General features: G+C 46.3%; 1 protein-coding gene across 1 annotated transcript; it reads right to left on the reverse strand.

Moving 5' to 3' along the window:
* Nucleotides 1–652: 652 nt before the first annotated feature.
* On the reverse strand, nucleotides 653–13,519 carry vcpip1 (valosin containing protein (p97)/p47 complex interacting protein 1). Its single transcript, XM_041949327.1, has 3 exons — nucleotides 10,770–13,519; nucleotides 7,758–7,844; nucleotides 653–5,973 (listed from the first exon to the last, which is right to left on the reverse strand). The coding sequence occupies exons 1-3, from the start codon at nucleotides 13,417–13,419 to the stop codon at nucleotides 5,180–5,182; spliced, it is 3,531 nt and encodes a 1,176-aa protein (XP_041805261.1). The 5' UTR covers nucleotides 13,420–13,519; the 3' UTR covers nucleotides 653–5,179.
* Between the last annotated feature and the right edge of the window lie 2,095 nt (nucleotides 13,520–15,614).

Raw genomic sequence — 15,614 nt, forward strand, 5'->3', positions numbered from 1 at the left:
ACGTGCTGTAATTTATGTAATTTTTACTTCATTAATATATTTTTTTTCATCTGTTTATTATTCGTCTTTTATTTAGTTGTGTTGTAAACATCTAATATGGTTCTGTGCTGCTTCCTGAAACCAACCAACAAACAAACAAATGAAATTAAAAGTTTAATGCACAGGATGCCTGGAACAAACAGACCTGGCAGAACTATTGTGATGCACTTCCAGATTTTTATTTATTTCTTATTTAAATTTTTTTTTTTAAGGGAAAGAGCATTGGTTTGTTAATTTGAACATTCAAAGCCTGAACCTGCACTTTGCAGCAGCCGCAGTCATCTAACTGAAATCATGATCACAATACTGACATGCAAATGTGAGCATCATCACATGTAATCCAGTATTGACAGCGCTGTGTTCACCTGTTGAGAATTATATGTGAAGAAACAAAGAAAACAAAGACTAAACTAAATGTGATGTCGTCATATGACTCTTCTGAATCAACCATGTAATAAACTGTAATGTAATATCACTGCTCGGCCAAACTCTGACACACAGCAACAGACGTGTCGCCGACGTGAAGCACAAACATCGACAAATGTCGCCGTTCTTTTCTTTTCCAACAGACGAACAGGAAAATCTGTCAGTGACGACAAAACACAAAAACAAGTGAAGGAAGTGATTTTATTGTTGGGGTTGAAAATTCATCACACATGCAAACAGCGATGTTGAAGCCGTGTATCATCAATATTTTATTAGCAAACCAGAGAGAAGTTAACAAAAAAAAAAAAAAAGAACTGAAGGAACTGAATAATCTGTGTTTCTGTACAGGTCCAAATATACTACAATATATACTATTATACAGCTGGATTACAATTCATGTCATTAGTACAGCAGTCACAAAGAAAAACTTCAAGTCTGTTACAGCAGCGTCGTCTGCGCAAACTTTTCTTCCTTCTGATTCGTCCGAGCGACCCGCCTGTTTCCTCTCTGACCGGTGATGGTTCAGGTGCAGCTAATATGAGCATGCTACGCTAACGTTCCCTCTGTTTCCCAGACAAAGTGCTGAGTCTCACATTTGTTCACCTCAATGCAAAATAAACCTCAGGGAGCAGAAAACCAGAAGACTGATTCACATTCTCAGACCCACATTTCTTTTTCACAAAACAAAAAGGTCAAACATGAGGACTGAAGTTAAAATAAATGGAGTCCGACATAAAAGCAACACTGTTAAAAGTAAAACAAAAAGAGGATTTGATTTTAAGGCCTGACGATCGGCTCCTCCAGCAGCACCACGTTTGTCCTGAAGCAACACGGAGACGTGGAGAAAACGTTGGTTGGCAACAAAACTGTAAACTGACTTCCAGTCGTTTTAAAGGAATAAGCCCACATTTTGGGAAATTATTAGTGACTGATACCGTGTGTGTGTGTGTGTGTGTGTGAAATCTGAAGCTACTGCGTGTTGTTGTCTACAGTGCAGCACAAACCCCCCCTGTAGAACCACAATTTGATCATTTTGTTATCTCTCCACAGCGCCAGGCTAGCTCTTTCCCCCCATTTCCAGTCTTTATGCTAAGCTACGATAAAACGAGAGCGTTGCCAACAACATTTCCCAAAATGTCGGACTGTTCCTTTAAAGAGTTTCACCGTTCAGGCGTCTGACGCTGAAACTTAATGCTCTTAATGGAGACCTAAAAGGGCTTGTTGTAATGAGACACAAAGGATGCTGGGAAAACAGCTGCAGAGGTCATTCTAAGCAGGTGTCGTGGTTCCTCTCTGCCACAGCCCTTCAGCACTAAACTGCTCGGCCTCGCCCGTCTTCGTCGTTTGGGATATTTGGGTCTCCAGGTTTGAATCGAGCTGCTGTCTTCAAAAATAAAATCAGTGGACAAAACACGAGCACATCTTTCTGCCTCCCAAGAACTACCAACATTTCCATTTTATTACATCAGAAACAGTAAAACGATGAGGAGCCAACTGGAAACGGTGAAAGCAGACATTTAAAGGGAATGTTTCAGCGTTGTTAGTTCTTGGCAGACAGAAATCAAGAATAAAATTAACATGAAACTCAGGACAAGCAGCAGGTTGTTTAATAAAACCTAAAGTAAAGACGAAGACTCTTATCCTGCTGCTGCAAAACGTTTCCCTGCAAGAACAGAGAGGCCAACAGAAATCTGTGGGTTTCTCCCCACACTGTGGGAACCACAGACCACCAGGGGGAAGGCACACTGCACGGCCAAACGCATGAGAACATTACCCAACATTACTGCTGCATGGGTAACATGTGACCTGCTGCTCTGGGAGACAAACAGGAAATACCTGCTTTCACTTTAACGTGTCATTTCTCGGAGTGTTTTCCAGATCCATAAATAAACCAAAGCTACTCTACGAGGACAGGGCCGTCCACATACTTTTGGCCACTCTGTGTAGCTTGTAGCTGCAGGATAAAAGAAAAGTCTTTAAGGGACATTTGTTCAAAATCAGAGTTTTGTTAAAGAATCAGCTTGAGTCACGTCCAGAATCTGGAAGGAACGCCGATCACGAGCTGAGGCAACGTGACCCGATGATGCTTCATACGACGCAGCTTTGTGATTGGATGACTGTGAAGACGTCTGCAGCAGCTCGTCGGCACGTTTGGCTGCACGACTAAAGAACGGCAGAGACGATGACGTGAAATCAAGAGTCAAACTCGCTCCCTGCTGTCGCCAACATGCTGCGAAACTACAACGTTCAACACGTTGATGTGATTCTCACACGTACGCATTAAGTTTTTGGGCTTCTTTTGGAAGTGAACTGAAGATTTGTTTTTGCATAGGACAGAAGCTGACAGGCCTCTTCACCAAATATCAGATCCACATAGACTCAACACCTGAACCTGGTTTGTCTTTGGCCACATTCTGATTTCTCAGCGGGGCGTTTCAAACATAAAGCCAACGAGCCAATGAGATTAAAGGTACGGTCACATCACACCTCAGACGTTATTATTCCAGCATGTTTCGTTACCCCGTCTGGACGAACAGTTTGTGATGAACAGCTTCGTCGTCGTCGGTTCTGTGGGTGAGCGAGTGCAGCTGAACGGAGGGATGATGTGACCGCGCCTTAAAAAACTGCTGCTTTCAACTCAGAAATCACACTCAGTCATTCTCTTACTTCCCACTGGCCAACTTTAACTGCTGTTCAGCAACATACATTTACAGTCAAAGTAGAGTCACGTCTGAAAAAACAAATAAATGATGGTTTTCTTTGACTAAAGAAAAAACTCTTCTGATATTTGGGCATTTAGTGTAACGACTGATCCACTGATGTTTGCTTTGCTTTTACATGTGAAGCACCTCAATCAACTGGCTTGAACCCCACAAATTCACTTCAAGAGTTCCTCCACAAGGGGGAGCTGTTTACTCACAGCAGTTCAACACACCTGCAGCACCAACCTGCTGCACCTTCACACAGCCGGAGTCGCTCTGCACCTTCAGCTTTCACTGAGGAGAAAATAGACGCTTTCTTACTGTATGTTTCCTAAAAAACTGAAACTATGCTGGAAGCTGGTCTCCAAATTAAAACAAAAAACTTAAACAAAGCCTTTACTTTGTTGGCGTTCACCACCTACAGCTCCACTGTGGCTGTGGAAAAGCTCTCGTGGGCAAGATAATAGCTCTATTTTGCTAAAATCATCAGCTGAATGATCAGTTCTCTTTCATTTGACGGTGTTTTAACTGTTCAGAAACATCAGAAGAAATGAAACCAGGTGGAACAGAGGCAGGACTTCGCTGTAAGACAACTGGAAACTTGTGCCACCAGCAGGTAACGAGTGTTACTTCTGTAGTTTTCTTTGGCTGTGTGTGTGTGTGTGTGTGTGATGACTGTCACACTGAGCTCCAGCTGATATCAAATACACAAACTCAAACATGACTCAGCTTCTGAAGATTTGTTATAAATGAACACTGACATCTATTCGCTTATAAATGTGAATGCAGCAGCGACACATGAAGCGTTTTCAGGCACTTGACCAGCAGACAAACGTGTCCAGATACTATCATCTGTAGCGGGTTAGGGTCAGGGGTCAGGGGTCAGGGCCTGTTCTACCAACAAACACTCAGCATGAAAAGGATTTTAATTACAACAAAGTTAGAGTTGAAATATTCAGAATAAATATGAAACTCTGATCATTTCTGGAGCCCGATCAACACCGCGTTCTCACGGCCGACACCAAAAATCTGATCAACATATATCAGCAAGTACTCCTGTTGTTTGAACATAACAACGCATCAATTTGGTTTAAATTTGGTTGTCAAGGAGTTGTTAAATGACTTCAGATAGATATGCACTGACAGCAGACACAAGTTTAGAGGTTTAATGTGTCCAAAATAAAACCTCTGATAAAAACAGTAACACTCTTTACCTGCAGGTGGCACTGCTGTTCCTCCCCTCACCTGCACAGGTCGCTCTGCAGCTGGATTCAGGTGCTTCACATCAGTGTTTCGGAAAACAAGAACGTTAAATGTCAGACAGTCGAGCAAACACAGATCAGAGTTCTCCCCGTCATCAGACTGAAGTGAACGAGCAGATTTCAGCGATGAAGGCGTCGATGCGTAGAGGCCGGTGCACTTTTCCCAGCGTGCACTTTGATGGAAGCATGTTTGCAGGTGAAGCTGCAGGCGACCAGCAGCTCTCCTCCAGGTGGCGGATTAAGACTCGGAGGATTCTTCTATCTACAGGAATGCGTCTCACGCATGAGTCCGAGCGGTTCTTCGCCCTCGGACATCGGCGCGTTTATGGTGAGAGGATTAGACGTCTGCAGGTGGGAAACACAGGGCTAAAGATACAATCCTGTCTCGCGATACACTGTAAGACACTCGCTTACAGTACATCATCAACTGAGGAGAAAAACCTACAAAGGCAAAATAATTTCTCTCAAAAGCAGGAATCAATCACATGTAGAGTTTCTTATTTACTGCACTGTGAAGCTTCACAGGTCGTGTATCCATGGTAACCGCAGACAGCCTGTCACAATATATCGCTTCGTGGATTATCGTCCATCTGCAGAGAGGTGAGGGCGGTCGGCTCGCTCTCTAGTCATGCAGTAAAGACAACGAAACACAATGAAGACCAAAGCTTTAGGATCCGACCTGAGGCGTTATGACCCAAAGGCGCCAGCAAGGCGGGGCGGGGGTGGGGCGGTGCTCGGGTTCAGGCGTGATCAGGAGTGATCCATGGGTTCCGTGGCGTTGCTCTGCTCGGCATCTTGACTCTCCATCTCCTCCAGTTCCTCTGACTTCCCGTCTGGCTTGCCAGCCGCCGTCGCGCCTGCTGCAGCTGGAGGTTCGTGGTGGATCGTAGACGCCGGTTGGTCCGTGCCCGTCTTTGTCCCGCCTGTCCGCTCCTGGTTGGCCCCGCCCCCTGCGGCGGCAGAGCTCTGCTGCTGTCTCAGGTGGCGCTCCATGGAGGCCTGGATGGAGGACACCATCTCCTGCAGCTTCCTCCGCTGCTGCTCCATCAGGCTGGGGTCCAGACCACGACCGTCCTTCATGGTGACGAAGCCCGGAGCCATCCGGACCAGCTCCCTGGTGGCGTCCTCGGGGATGTCCGACAAGTCTGGGGGGCCTCGTGATACGCTGGCACTCAGATCCACACCGCTGCTGTGCTGGCGCGTGATAGGCCGGTGTTCTGGAGGGGAGGAGCCCCCGGCGCTGCCCAGGGAGTGGCCTTTACCCTGGAATGCGGTGACGCTCTGCAGCTGCTCCTTCTTAAGGACGACGCCGCCGCTGCCCAACCGCAGAACGCCGTGGGATGGACTCCCCTCTCTGCTGCCCCTGGTGGCCGCCTCCGAGCGCAGCTGGACCAGAGCCTCCTTCACCAGCTCCTCCACATCAGGGCCGACGGGGAAGTGACCGGCGGCGTCCACACAGAGCTCCAGACGCTCCTCTGCTGCATTATAAACAAACGTTTTCCCCGTCAGGTGAGGCAGCGTGCAGTGCTTCCCGTCCATCAGACCTGAGAGAGAGGATGACCACAGACTCTTCAGCTTGTCAGCACACGAGTTCATTTCTGATCCAGAATTACTCAAACCAATGGTCAAATCACGTTAAAGTACTGATTCTTCAATATGTGATAATTACACCAACTAATAACAATGATTTCTCAATAAGCTACATACTCTCATATTTTTATTTAAACCAGCTTCAAAGAAGCAAAAACTTCACGCTCGTGTCAAATCCTCAGCATTTCAAACACAAATCTGTGCAGACATATAGCCGGTCAGTGATCCCATTTCTCCCCATATTCAATTACAGAAAGCGACAGAAGCAGACAGATGCAGAGAGATGCTGACAGACGCAGACAGACGCAGAGAGACGCAGACAGACGCAGACAGACACAGAAAGAAGCAGACAGAAGCAGAAAGAAGCAGAAAGAAGCAGACAGAAGCAGAAAGAAGCAGACAGAAGCAGACAGACGCAGACAGATGCAGACAGACACAGAAAGAAGCAGACAGAAGCAGAAAGAAGCAGACAGAAGCAGACAGACGCAGACAGAAGCAGAAAGAAGCAGAAAGAAGCAGAAAGATGCAGACAGAAGCAGACAGAAGCAGAAAGAAGCAGACAGAAGCAGACAGAAAAAGACAGAAGCAGAAAGAAGCAGAAAGAAGCAGACAGAAGCAGACAGACGCAGACAGACGCAGAAAGAAGCAGACAGAAAAAGACAGAAGCAGAAAGAAGCAGAAAGAAGCAGACAGAAGCAGACAGAAAAAGACAGAAGCAGTCAGACGCAGACAGAAGCAGACAGAAGCAGAAAGAAGCAGACAGAAGCAGTCAGACGCAGACAGAAGCAGACAGAAGCAGACAGAAAAGACAGAAAAAGACAGAAGCAGAAAGAAGCAGACAGAAGCAGTCAGACGCAGACAGAAGCAGACAGAAGCAGAAAGAAGCAGACAGAAGCAGTCAGACGCAGACAGAAGCAGACAGAAGCAGACAGAAGCAGACAGACGCAGACAGACGCAGAAAGAAGCAGACAGAAAAAGACAGTAGCAGAAAGAAGCAGAAAGAAGCAGACAGAAGCAGACAGAAAAAGACAGAAGCAGTCAGACGCAGACAGAAGCAGACAGAAGCAGAAAGAAGCAGACAGAAGCAGTCAGACGCAGACAGAAGCAGACAGAAAAGACAGAAAAAGACAGAAGCAGAAAGAAGCAGACAGAAGCAGTCAGACGCAGACAGAAGCAGACAGAAGCAGAAAGAAGCAGACAGAAGCAGTCAGACGCAGACAGAAGCAGACAGAAGCAGACAGAAAAGACAGAAAAAGACGGACGCAGAAAGAAGCAGAAAGAAGCAGACAGAAGCAGTCAGACGCAGACAGAAGCAGACAGAAAAGACAGAAAAAGACAGAAGCAGAAAGAAGCAGAAAGAAGCAGACAGAAGCAGTCAGACGCAGACAGAAGCAGACAGAAGCAGAAAGAAGCAGACAGAAAAGACAGAAAAAGACAGAAGCAGAAAGAAGCAGAAAGAAGCAGACAGAAGCAGACAGACGCAGAAAGAAGCAGACAGAAGCAGACAGACGCAGAAAGAAGCAGACAGAAGCAGTCAGACGCAGACAGACGCAGACAGAAGCAGACAGATGCAGAGACGCAGACAGACGCAGACAGAAGCAGACAGAAGCAGACAGAAGCAGACAGATGCAGAGACGCAGTCAGACGCAGACAGACGCAGACAGATGCAGACAGATGCAGACTTAAGTGGCTACTTAAGTGCATGTAAAGGCTCTCAACCACGTGAAAACAAACATACCCATGTCTTTCTTCACTATGTTGTAGAAGACGCCACCCTGCTGGAATAAGTGCGGCAGCTTCTTTGCGTACGACCAAACATCCTCACCTGGAACAGAAAGACAGAAACCGTCCGACATTCAAACACAGACACATCAGTTCTGATCACAGTGTGAGAAGTTTCACTGAGCAGCTTCATCTTCACAACAGTGAGTACCAGGAGGGATCAACAGTATACACACTGTAAACTGTATACACACACAACTACAAAGAGCGCGGCAGGTGAGCGTAGCTCTGCGTGGTCAAACGGATCCAGCTTCCCAACCTGAAGGGCAGCAACCCCTAAACCAGTCACAAGATAAATCTGAAGGGTCACGAGACGGGAGAGGAAGGAAGACAAAGTATCCTGTTTCAGTTCTCTGAGCTCACTCTCATGGTTTGTGGGGAGATTTCCAGCTCTTCAGGCCTGTAAGACACTTTTAAATGAAGGAAATTTGTTGAACTCGTTGAACTTATCACACCTCAAACACACAAGCGGCCCGTGATGAGGCTGACACAGAAATCCTTTTGTGCTGAACAGCCAAAAACGCTGGGAGTCACCGATCAAATGGACAAAGTGTGAATATCTGGTAGGGCTGCAACTAATGGTGAAAAATTAAACATCGTGTTGATTAAATGATCAGCTGATCAACAGCACATGACACCTTCCCAGAGTCCAGCGTGACGTCTTCAATGTCCTGTTTTGTCCCTTCAACAAACATTCAGGTAACTATTGTACGAGACAAAGAAAATTCAGCTGCAAATGAATTTAAATGATTAATCAGTGATGAAAAAGTAGGTGATTAATATTCTGTTGATTGATAAATCATTTAATGAGCACGTTGTTTTAAATTAAAACTAACCGTTAGCTGCAGTCAGTGTCTTCTTCCTCTTGTTAACTAACTCTTGTTAATGTTTCATCACATCTCTGAGTATCTAAAACAAAGCTGCTGAGTAAAACAACACGACTCGCCGTCGAACATGAGACCCAACAGTAAAAATACTGCGATGTAGACAGCTGCCTCAGACTTTTTCACGTGGAAATACACCTGAAGCAATTATCCATTGATTTCTAGAGATGAACAACACAGCAGCTAATCTCATCCAGCTAAAATCAGTGTTGTTGTGACATCAGAATGTTACTCAGCACAATGAACCATGAGCAAGATTTTATATAAAATAAAATAAAAACAGTAAAGTGTCAGAGAGTATTGTTTCTGTATGATATTAGCATCTTAACATGGGATACTGAGCTGTGGAAACTGTCAGTGTGAAGACTCAGAGCTCCGGTTCAGAAACAGTCTGCTGAGCAGAGGTTTTGTTTTTGACCAGACTGGAGGATCATTGAATGTGAGCTCTTGCTAACAGGAAGTGCAGCGTCAGGCCTGCGGAGCGTTCGGAGCGCAGATGAAACCTTCCTGAATATCGACAGACGCTGACTGCTGGCAGGCAGATCTGTTTATCTGAGCGCAGCCGCGACCTTTGACCCTGTTGGCAGGTGAGACGGGGAGGGGTCGAGATGCCTGAGTCAGCACACTGACACACACACACACACACACATTCTGGTAGCAGTCAGGTCAGCTGATCAGACACAGACGCTGCGATGGGCGTCACCTGCAACCTGTGAGCTCACTCAGCCACACACCTGATACCTGCAGTTTGTTATTCATCTGCCTGCAGTGACCAATCAGGAAGCAGCATGCATGTGCGCTGCACACCTGGACAACGGTGTGAAACAGCAGCAGTTTCTGGCTGTCTGCTCACACCGAGAAACCACCCACTGTGGTACGATTTAAAGGCAGCATGAACATTCAGTGACACTCCAGATGCTACACACTGAAACGCAGACACACCTGCTCGCCCCCCTGCTCGCCGCCAGGTGCATACGAACGCTGAACAGGTTTCGTCACTCCTCCTGTTCACACTGGCCATTAAAAAAAGTCTTCCTCACATGATTCTGATGTGAGAGAGATTCCTCCTTTTGTACAAAAATGCATTGAGAGCTTCAGTTAATACGACGCATCAGCTGCCTGAATTTGTCTTTTTAGCTCAACATTTTGTCTGTTACTGTTCCTCCACTGCAGATCAACAAGTCAACACTGAACACAAAGAGGGTTTCTACACCGAAACACTGTAACTGTGGAAGATCTCCATGTTATTGATTAACTGGGTTATATTCACTTCTTCTAGATTTGAACGAGGACTGTGGCAGAACTATCATTGACTGCACAGAGTAGCTTTATACCATGACATGAACATGCACAGCTCTGTAAACTACAACCACTGAGCTGAATCAACGCTGATATTTCAAGTTTTAACAAACAGCTATTTACTGTAGAGTGTATATATAATCTAATCTTCTGTTAATCAACTAACCTGATGAAGTAATTCAGCTCTATGTCTGTCGAGTAACAACTCAGATTCACGATATCGAAACTCAAGATCAAAATCTTTAAGTTTGCATCATCACTTCTATAATCTTTGATATCGGTAAAATGTTAATGAAAGATATTTGATTGGTCGGGAGCTCAGAATTTAAAGTGCAGAATAGAATTTGAGGTGAGAGTTTAAGTTAAACGAAACAGCTTGATGTGAAATAACTTATTAAATAACTTCCTCACAGGAGGATTACAGAGATCTGTAGTTAAAAGACAAAATTACTTATTTGAACTGAAGTGATCTTTCAAGTAAAAACTATATTTTTTAAAAATGTCCATTTTAAATATTCCAGCCAATATTTTCAGCTTGTTTCTGTTTGGGATCTGCTGACTGACTGTTTGACTGTTTAAATGTTTCACTGATTGGATAAAAATAATCAATAGACTTATCAACAGTGACAATAATCATTAGTTGCGGCGTCAGTTCAGCTGACTTGAAACAGGTAAACTGGATAACGTGACTCAGACCTGCTCTCAGGACTAAACTCAGTGTTTCATGAGGTGGTGGGGGAGACCTCGGGGGAGGCGACCTACATGTCTTACTCTTTGATTCTTACCCATTAATGTTGCTAGGAGACAGAGGGAGGACATCTCAAGGTCGATGCTGTCCTGGAGTTCCCGACTGCTCATCCTGCCGGTCGTCACGACGTCCTCGCTCTTTACGGAGTGCAGGGCGGAATGCGAGCTGGAGGCTCGGGGTATGAAGGCCGGGGGGCTCTTGTCCTCGGGGGCCCTCAGTATCTCCACTGTCACCCTGTCGCCATGCTGCAGCGCCACCGGCTCGTTCTCCTCGCTGTCCTTCGGGGGGACTAGCTCTTTAGGTGGGAAGCCATAGCGGATGCACTGCTGCGCCGGCGGGACACCAAACTGGTTCGTGATGCTCCTCTGCAGCTCTGAGAAGGTGGTGTGGGCCTGCAGGGTCAGCATGGCCTGCCTGCCGTCACTGGTGGTCACACGGATCTTCTTCTCCTTATTGGACGAGGAGGGGGAGGAGGATTTAGTGGGCGTGGCCGGAGCTGAAGAGGAGGAAGTTTCCGGTGATCCACTGGGGGACGACGTCCGGCCGTGGCCCTTCTGCTCCTGCTTCAGCTTGTCAGTCCGTCGCTTCTGAGTGACGAAGGCCTGCTCGCTGATGCTCTGCTGGATGCTGCGCTCTGCTCGGCTCATCGTCAGCTCCTCTTTGTGGAGCGTCTTTGCTTTCTGACCGGTCAGGATGATCTTAGTCGGCGGCTGGGGGTCCGCCACCTGCTGAGTCTCCGCGGAGTCAGTGAGACGCTGGACATGAGCCCCGTCGATGGACACCGGGTTATATTCGTCCGGATTCTTCTTGGCGGTGTGGTGCAGGATGGTGTTGACTACTTTCTGCACGAGGATCTCACTGCCAAACTCCCCCGGGAAGTGCTTGGTGACCAGTTTCATGGCCACGTCGTACACATTGCTGTTCAAAGCCGGGTCAGTCTCATACTGGAACCAGTACACAGTCTCTCTCACCACCCGACCCCCCCACTCCAGTGTGATGGGAAACGCCTCAGGGAGGTTGTCATACTCCTTCCCCTCCCAGAAATGCTTGAAGCCACACCCGCACTTCCCGCCCTGGGAGCGGGTGTTGGTTCTGTCCCCGTCCAGGTAAACCACCGACCCGCTGCCATGGATGTGGCGGACCGATGTGCCATGACACCAGTTGCAGGTGTTGAGGGAGCTCAGTTTATAATCTGGGATGAGGACGTCTCTCTGGGGGTCATAAGAGCAGACCACGTTGTTGAGAGGGAAGCTGTAGTTCTTGTCTGGCCGCAGTTGGCCGTGAGTGGATTTGGCCAAGTTGTAGAGCTTCCCACCAGGAACCAGCCACTCCTGTGGGACATGGAGCTCAGAGAGGGCGCTGCAGATCAGGCAGCGGTGCAGTCGGTTCTCCATCACCGACTTCTTAGCTGCCTCTGTCACCTCCTCAGGCTGGATGCCGATCACGCCGGTCCGTCTGTAGACATACTGGTGCACATCAGCCACCAGCGAGGGGTGGATGCTGTGCTTCTCCATGAACACCTCCTCCATGGCGTTGACCAGCCGCATCAGATATTTATCCTGCAAGCTGCGATCACCGCCGATCACACAGCTCCCGTCTGGTTCCAGCTTGATGTACTTCCTGATGAGCTCCTGAGGGACACCCCAGGCCTTTGGCAGCAGGCGGGCCGGCAGCTTGGGCAACACAGTGTTCTTGATTCCCACCAGAGGGATGTAGTGGTTCCTGCCGGAGCTGCTCCAGGCGATGCAGATAGGTTTGTTGAGCTTCCCATCTTTCCCCCTGCACTGCTCCTCAGCCACCAGGCCGGGCAGGAAGGTGGCTGAATAATCCCCAGAGCTCCTCATTCCACTCAGAGAGTCCAGCAAGATTATGGGTCGATGGAGGACATTGGCTAAGCCAAAAATGTGGATGTTGCGTAGTCCAAGCGGCACGCCTTCAGGCGGGATGAACAGAGGGTCGCACTCATTGATGATGTCCTCCCATTCTGCAGCATCGATAAAATCTTGGAAGAGGGCCTTATAGCGGTCCAGGTTCTGCTTGAAGTTCTGTTTCAGGTTTTCTCTCAGGGCATGCCAGAACAGTTCTCTGCCCACGAGCGCTCTGGACACAGCATGGACCAGGCAGTGCCCGTCTCCATCTACATGGACTGGGATGAGACATTCCCTGTTGCCGTTGGCTTTCTTGACCTCCTCCAGAGTGTCGTGGAGGTATATGAGGCTTCCTGACCTGTCCTTGCCGTAGCCCATGGTGGAGACATGGTCCGGCTCAATTAGAAAAGCTCTGTCTCCCAAGAGCGAGCAGTCAAACATCTCACCTTGGTTCATTTCCCTCAGCAGCTTGGCTTTGCCGGTTTGTTTATCCATGCCGTACCTGGTGAGGACCGGGGACAGCAGCTTGCAGTGGTAATTAGAAAGCCCCATTACTTTCACCAGCTCCGTCCCTTTCTTCGGGGCCCCGGTGACGCCGAGCAGGGCGTTTCTGAGCAGATTGTGAAGCACAACATCTGGATCAGTCACTTCTTCGACATTTAACAGGTTCTTCTGTTCGTGGCGTTGACCACACTCCGTGCACTCGATGCTAATGGAGCCGTAAGCTGGGAAGAATAGCCTCGCCTGACATTTCGGGTCTGGGCAGGTACCAGACAAAATACGCTTGTCTTTTTTCTTTGAGCCCTGCAGCAGCGACATTTCTGTTGGAAAAAGCTGAAACTGTCGGCCAGCTTCACAAAATCATGATAGTCACACTCCGGCGAGGCTGTCAGACGAGCTCCGACTCTGCTAACGATAGTTATTTGCCAGAATAACACAAGAACAACACGGAAGCGGCTGTTTTTTTCTTTAGCAACTGACCGTTGCCAAACGTAACGACGTAATGACGTAAGATTGTGGGACTTGTAGTTGTGCTATGAAATTACTTTTCAATATTTACACATATCAATCATAATGAATAACTTTAAACTACTCAGTTTACGAATTACAGTCGAAGATGAAAGGATGTCTATTTAATTCGAGACGCATCTATTGTTAAATGATTAAAATGAGCTACATTAACATTAAGTTGACTACATTTACCAGAATGCAACACGCCACAGCGACGTTATGTTGTGTCAGGAAGTAAATAAGGCAGAATCATGGCAGTTGGGGCAGAATAGATTGTTTGTCAAAGTACCTCATTACGTTGATACCCAAAATGTATTAAAAGCTTCTTTGGTTCCAGGCACTCGTACAGTGTATGGTGCAGTGTGGTTTGTCTGGTTCCGGGCTTAAAATTAGCTGACTTTTAGGTCAACGATACTTTCAACATCGCTTATTCATTAAGCTAGTAGCCTGGTGGACAGCTAACTATAGCAGAGTGCGGCTAAACGAGTAAAGAGTATTCATATTTTATATTCATTTCACTAGAAGCCCGAGTAGCCAGTGCTTGATAACCTCTGAACATCTGAGGACTTAAAGAAAAAAACGTACGTTACTGTCTTAGCGGCACTGCTAGCGAGCTCTATGACGTTAGCCCGGGTTAATTTACATAATAAATCACGGCTCTAACTCACAGTGTAAGCTAACTGACGGCTGCTACTGGCTGTGCGGATTGACTTTTAGACCGATGGAGTGACGATGCTCCTGCCTGAACCGAGAACCTTGAGAGAAAGATGTTGTCGCCGAACCCCATTCAGAAATATGTCAAATTAATGCTTCTTTTCTTGCCGACCAAAACGGACAACAAAGAACAAACTAAATGCATCATGAAACCGTTGAGGGACTTTTGATCATGAGCCATTTTCTGCAGTGGCACTTACTAAAATCCGATTATTATCCGAGATTTTGTAACAACAGCCAAATGAAGACTCGGTGTCAGACACGTGGTCTTGAAGTGACAGATTTTTTAATGGAGTCTGGTTAACAAATATGTATCAAAACCTGACTGGGTCTACAAAGTAAAGTAGTCTATATTAAATGTCCAAAATTAAATTCATTAAAAAATAAATTGGAATGTCACCTGAGACAGTTGTTGTAAACCTGATTCACAAGTAAATGGCTGCATCCCTTTGCTAAAGCAAATGCAATAGATATAATTTTATTAAATATCTATGTCTACCATACAATTACATGACCATTGCAATTATATTACCAGGCTATCACAGCAGGTTGTAATGTGGTAACAGCGGCATGAATTCTGTTATATATTGACCTCATGGTCTGTTTTAGCAGCAGTTTAAAGTATTGGAGCAATGGTATGTTCACTTGTAGTATTTGTTAGGTGAGTTTAGTTTTATTTATCCAGTGCACAATTGGTCCAAACTGCTTTAGAGGACAAAATAAAACGCACAAATCCGAACGTAATACTAATAATAGTAACAATAGTCCGAGAAATGCCAGTCATTTTATGTTGTATGCGTTTTATCCATTGTGTTTTGTTTTTCTTTGCCAGCAAACGGTTAAAGCATCATTATGTCGTCATGGTGACCATCATGAGCATCATCTGGATATCCCTGCACTTAGTCCAAATAACCACAAGGTGGTGGTGTTTCTCTTTAATGTTTAATGTCAGCACCAGCAGCAAATAGAGATTAGATTATATTATATTTAATAGATTAGATAAGGCTTTATTAATCTCACACTGAAGAAATTCACTCTTACAGAAGCTCATCAGAACACATGGGGGGGGGTCTTGGGTGCAAACAGCAAATGGAGGTGCAAATAAGAACAATGAAGGTGCAAAATAAGAACAATAAAGGTGCAAAAAAAAAAATAGGAAGAACTAGAACAATAAAGGTGCAAAAAAGAACAAACAGAGCAATGAATTACAACTGTGCAAACCAAAAACAGAATTTCAAAAATGTAAAGGAAAAAAAACTCCATCACATGATAAATCCAACTCACAGCCA

The sequence above is a fragment of the Chelmon rostratus genome, chromosome 12 (genome assembly GCF_017976325.1).
Source record: "Chelmon rostratus isolate fCheRos1 chromosome 12, fCheRos1.pri, whole genome shotgun sequence".
Classification (NCBI taxonomy): domain Eukaryota; kingdom Metazoa; phylum Chordata; class Actinopteri; order Chaetodontiformes; family Chaetodontidae; genus Chelmon; species Chelmon rostratus.

What these genes read in the sequence shown, in the direction of transcription:
- vcpip1 (XM_041949327.1), bottom strand. Translation starts at nt 13,419, where the DNA reads ATGTCGCTGCTGCAGGGCTCAAAGAAAAAAGACAAGCGTATTTTGTCT. An exon ending in TCTCCTAGCAACATTAATGG is followed by an intron (nt 7,845 to 10,769) that starts GTAAGAATCAAA and finishes TTTCTGTTCCAG; the next exon opens with GTGAGGATGTTTGGTCGTAC. An exon ending in CATAGTGAAGAAAGACATGG is followed by an intron (nt 5,974 to 7,757) that starts GTATGTTTGTTT and finishes CCTCTCTCTCAG; the next exon opens with GTCTGATGGACGGGAAGCAC.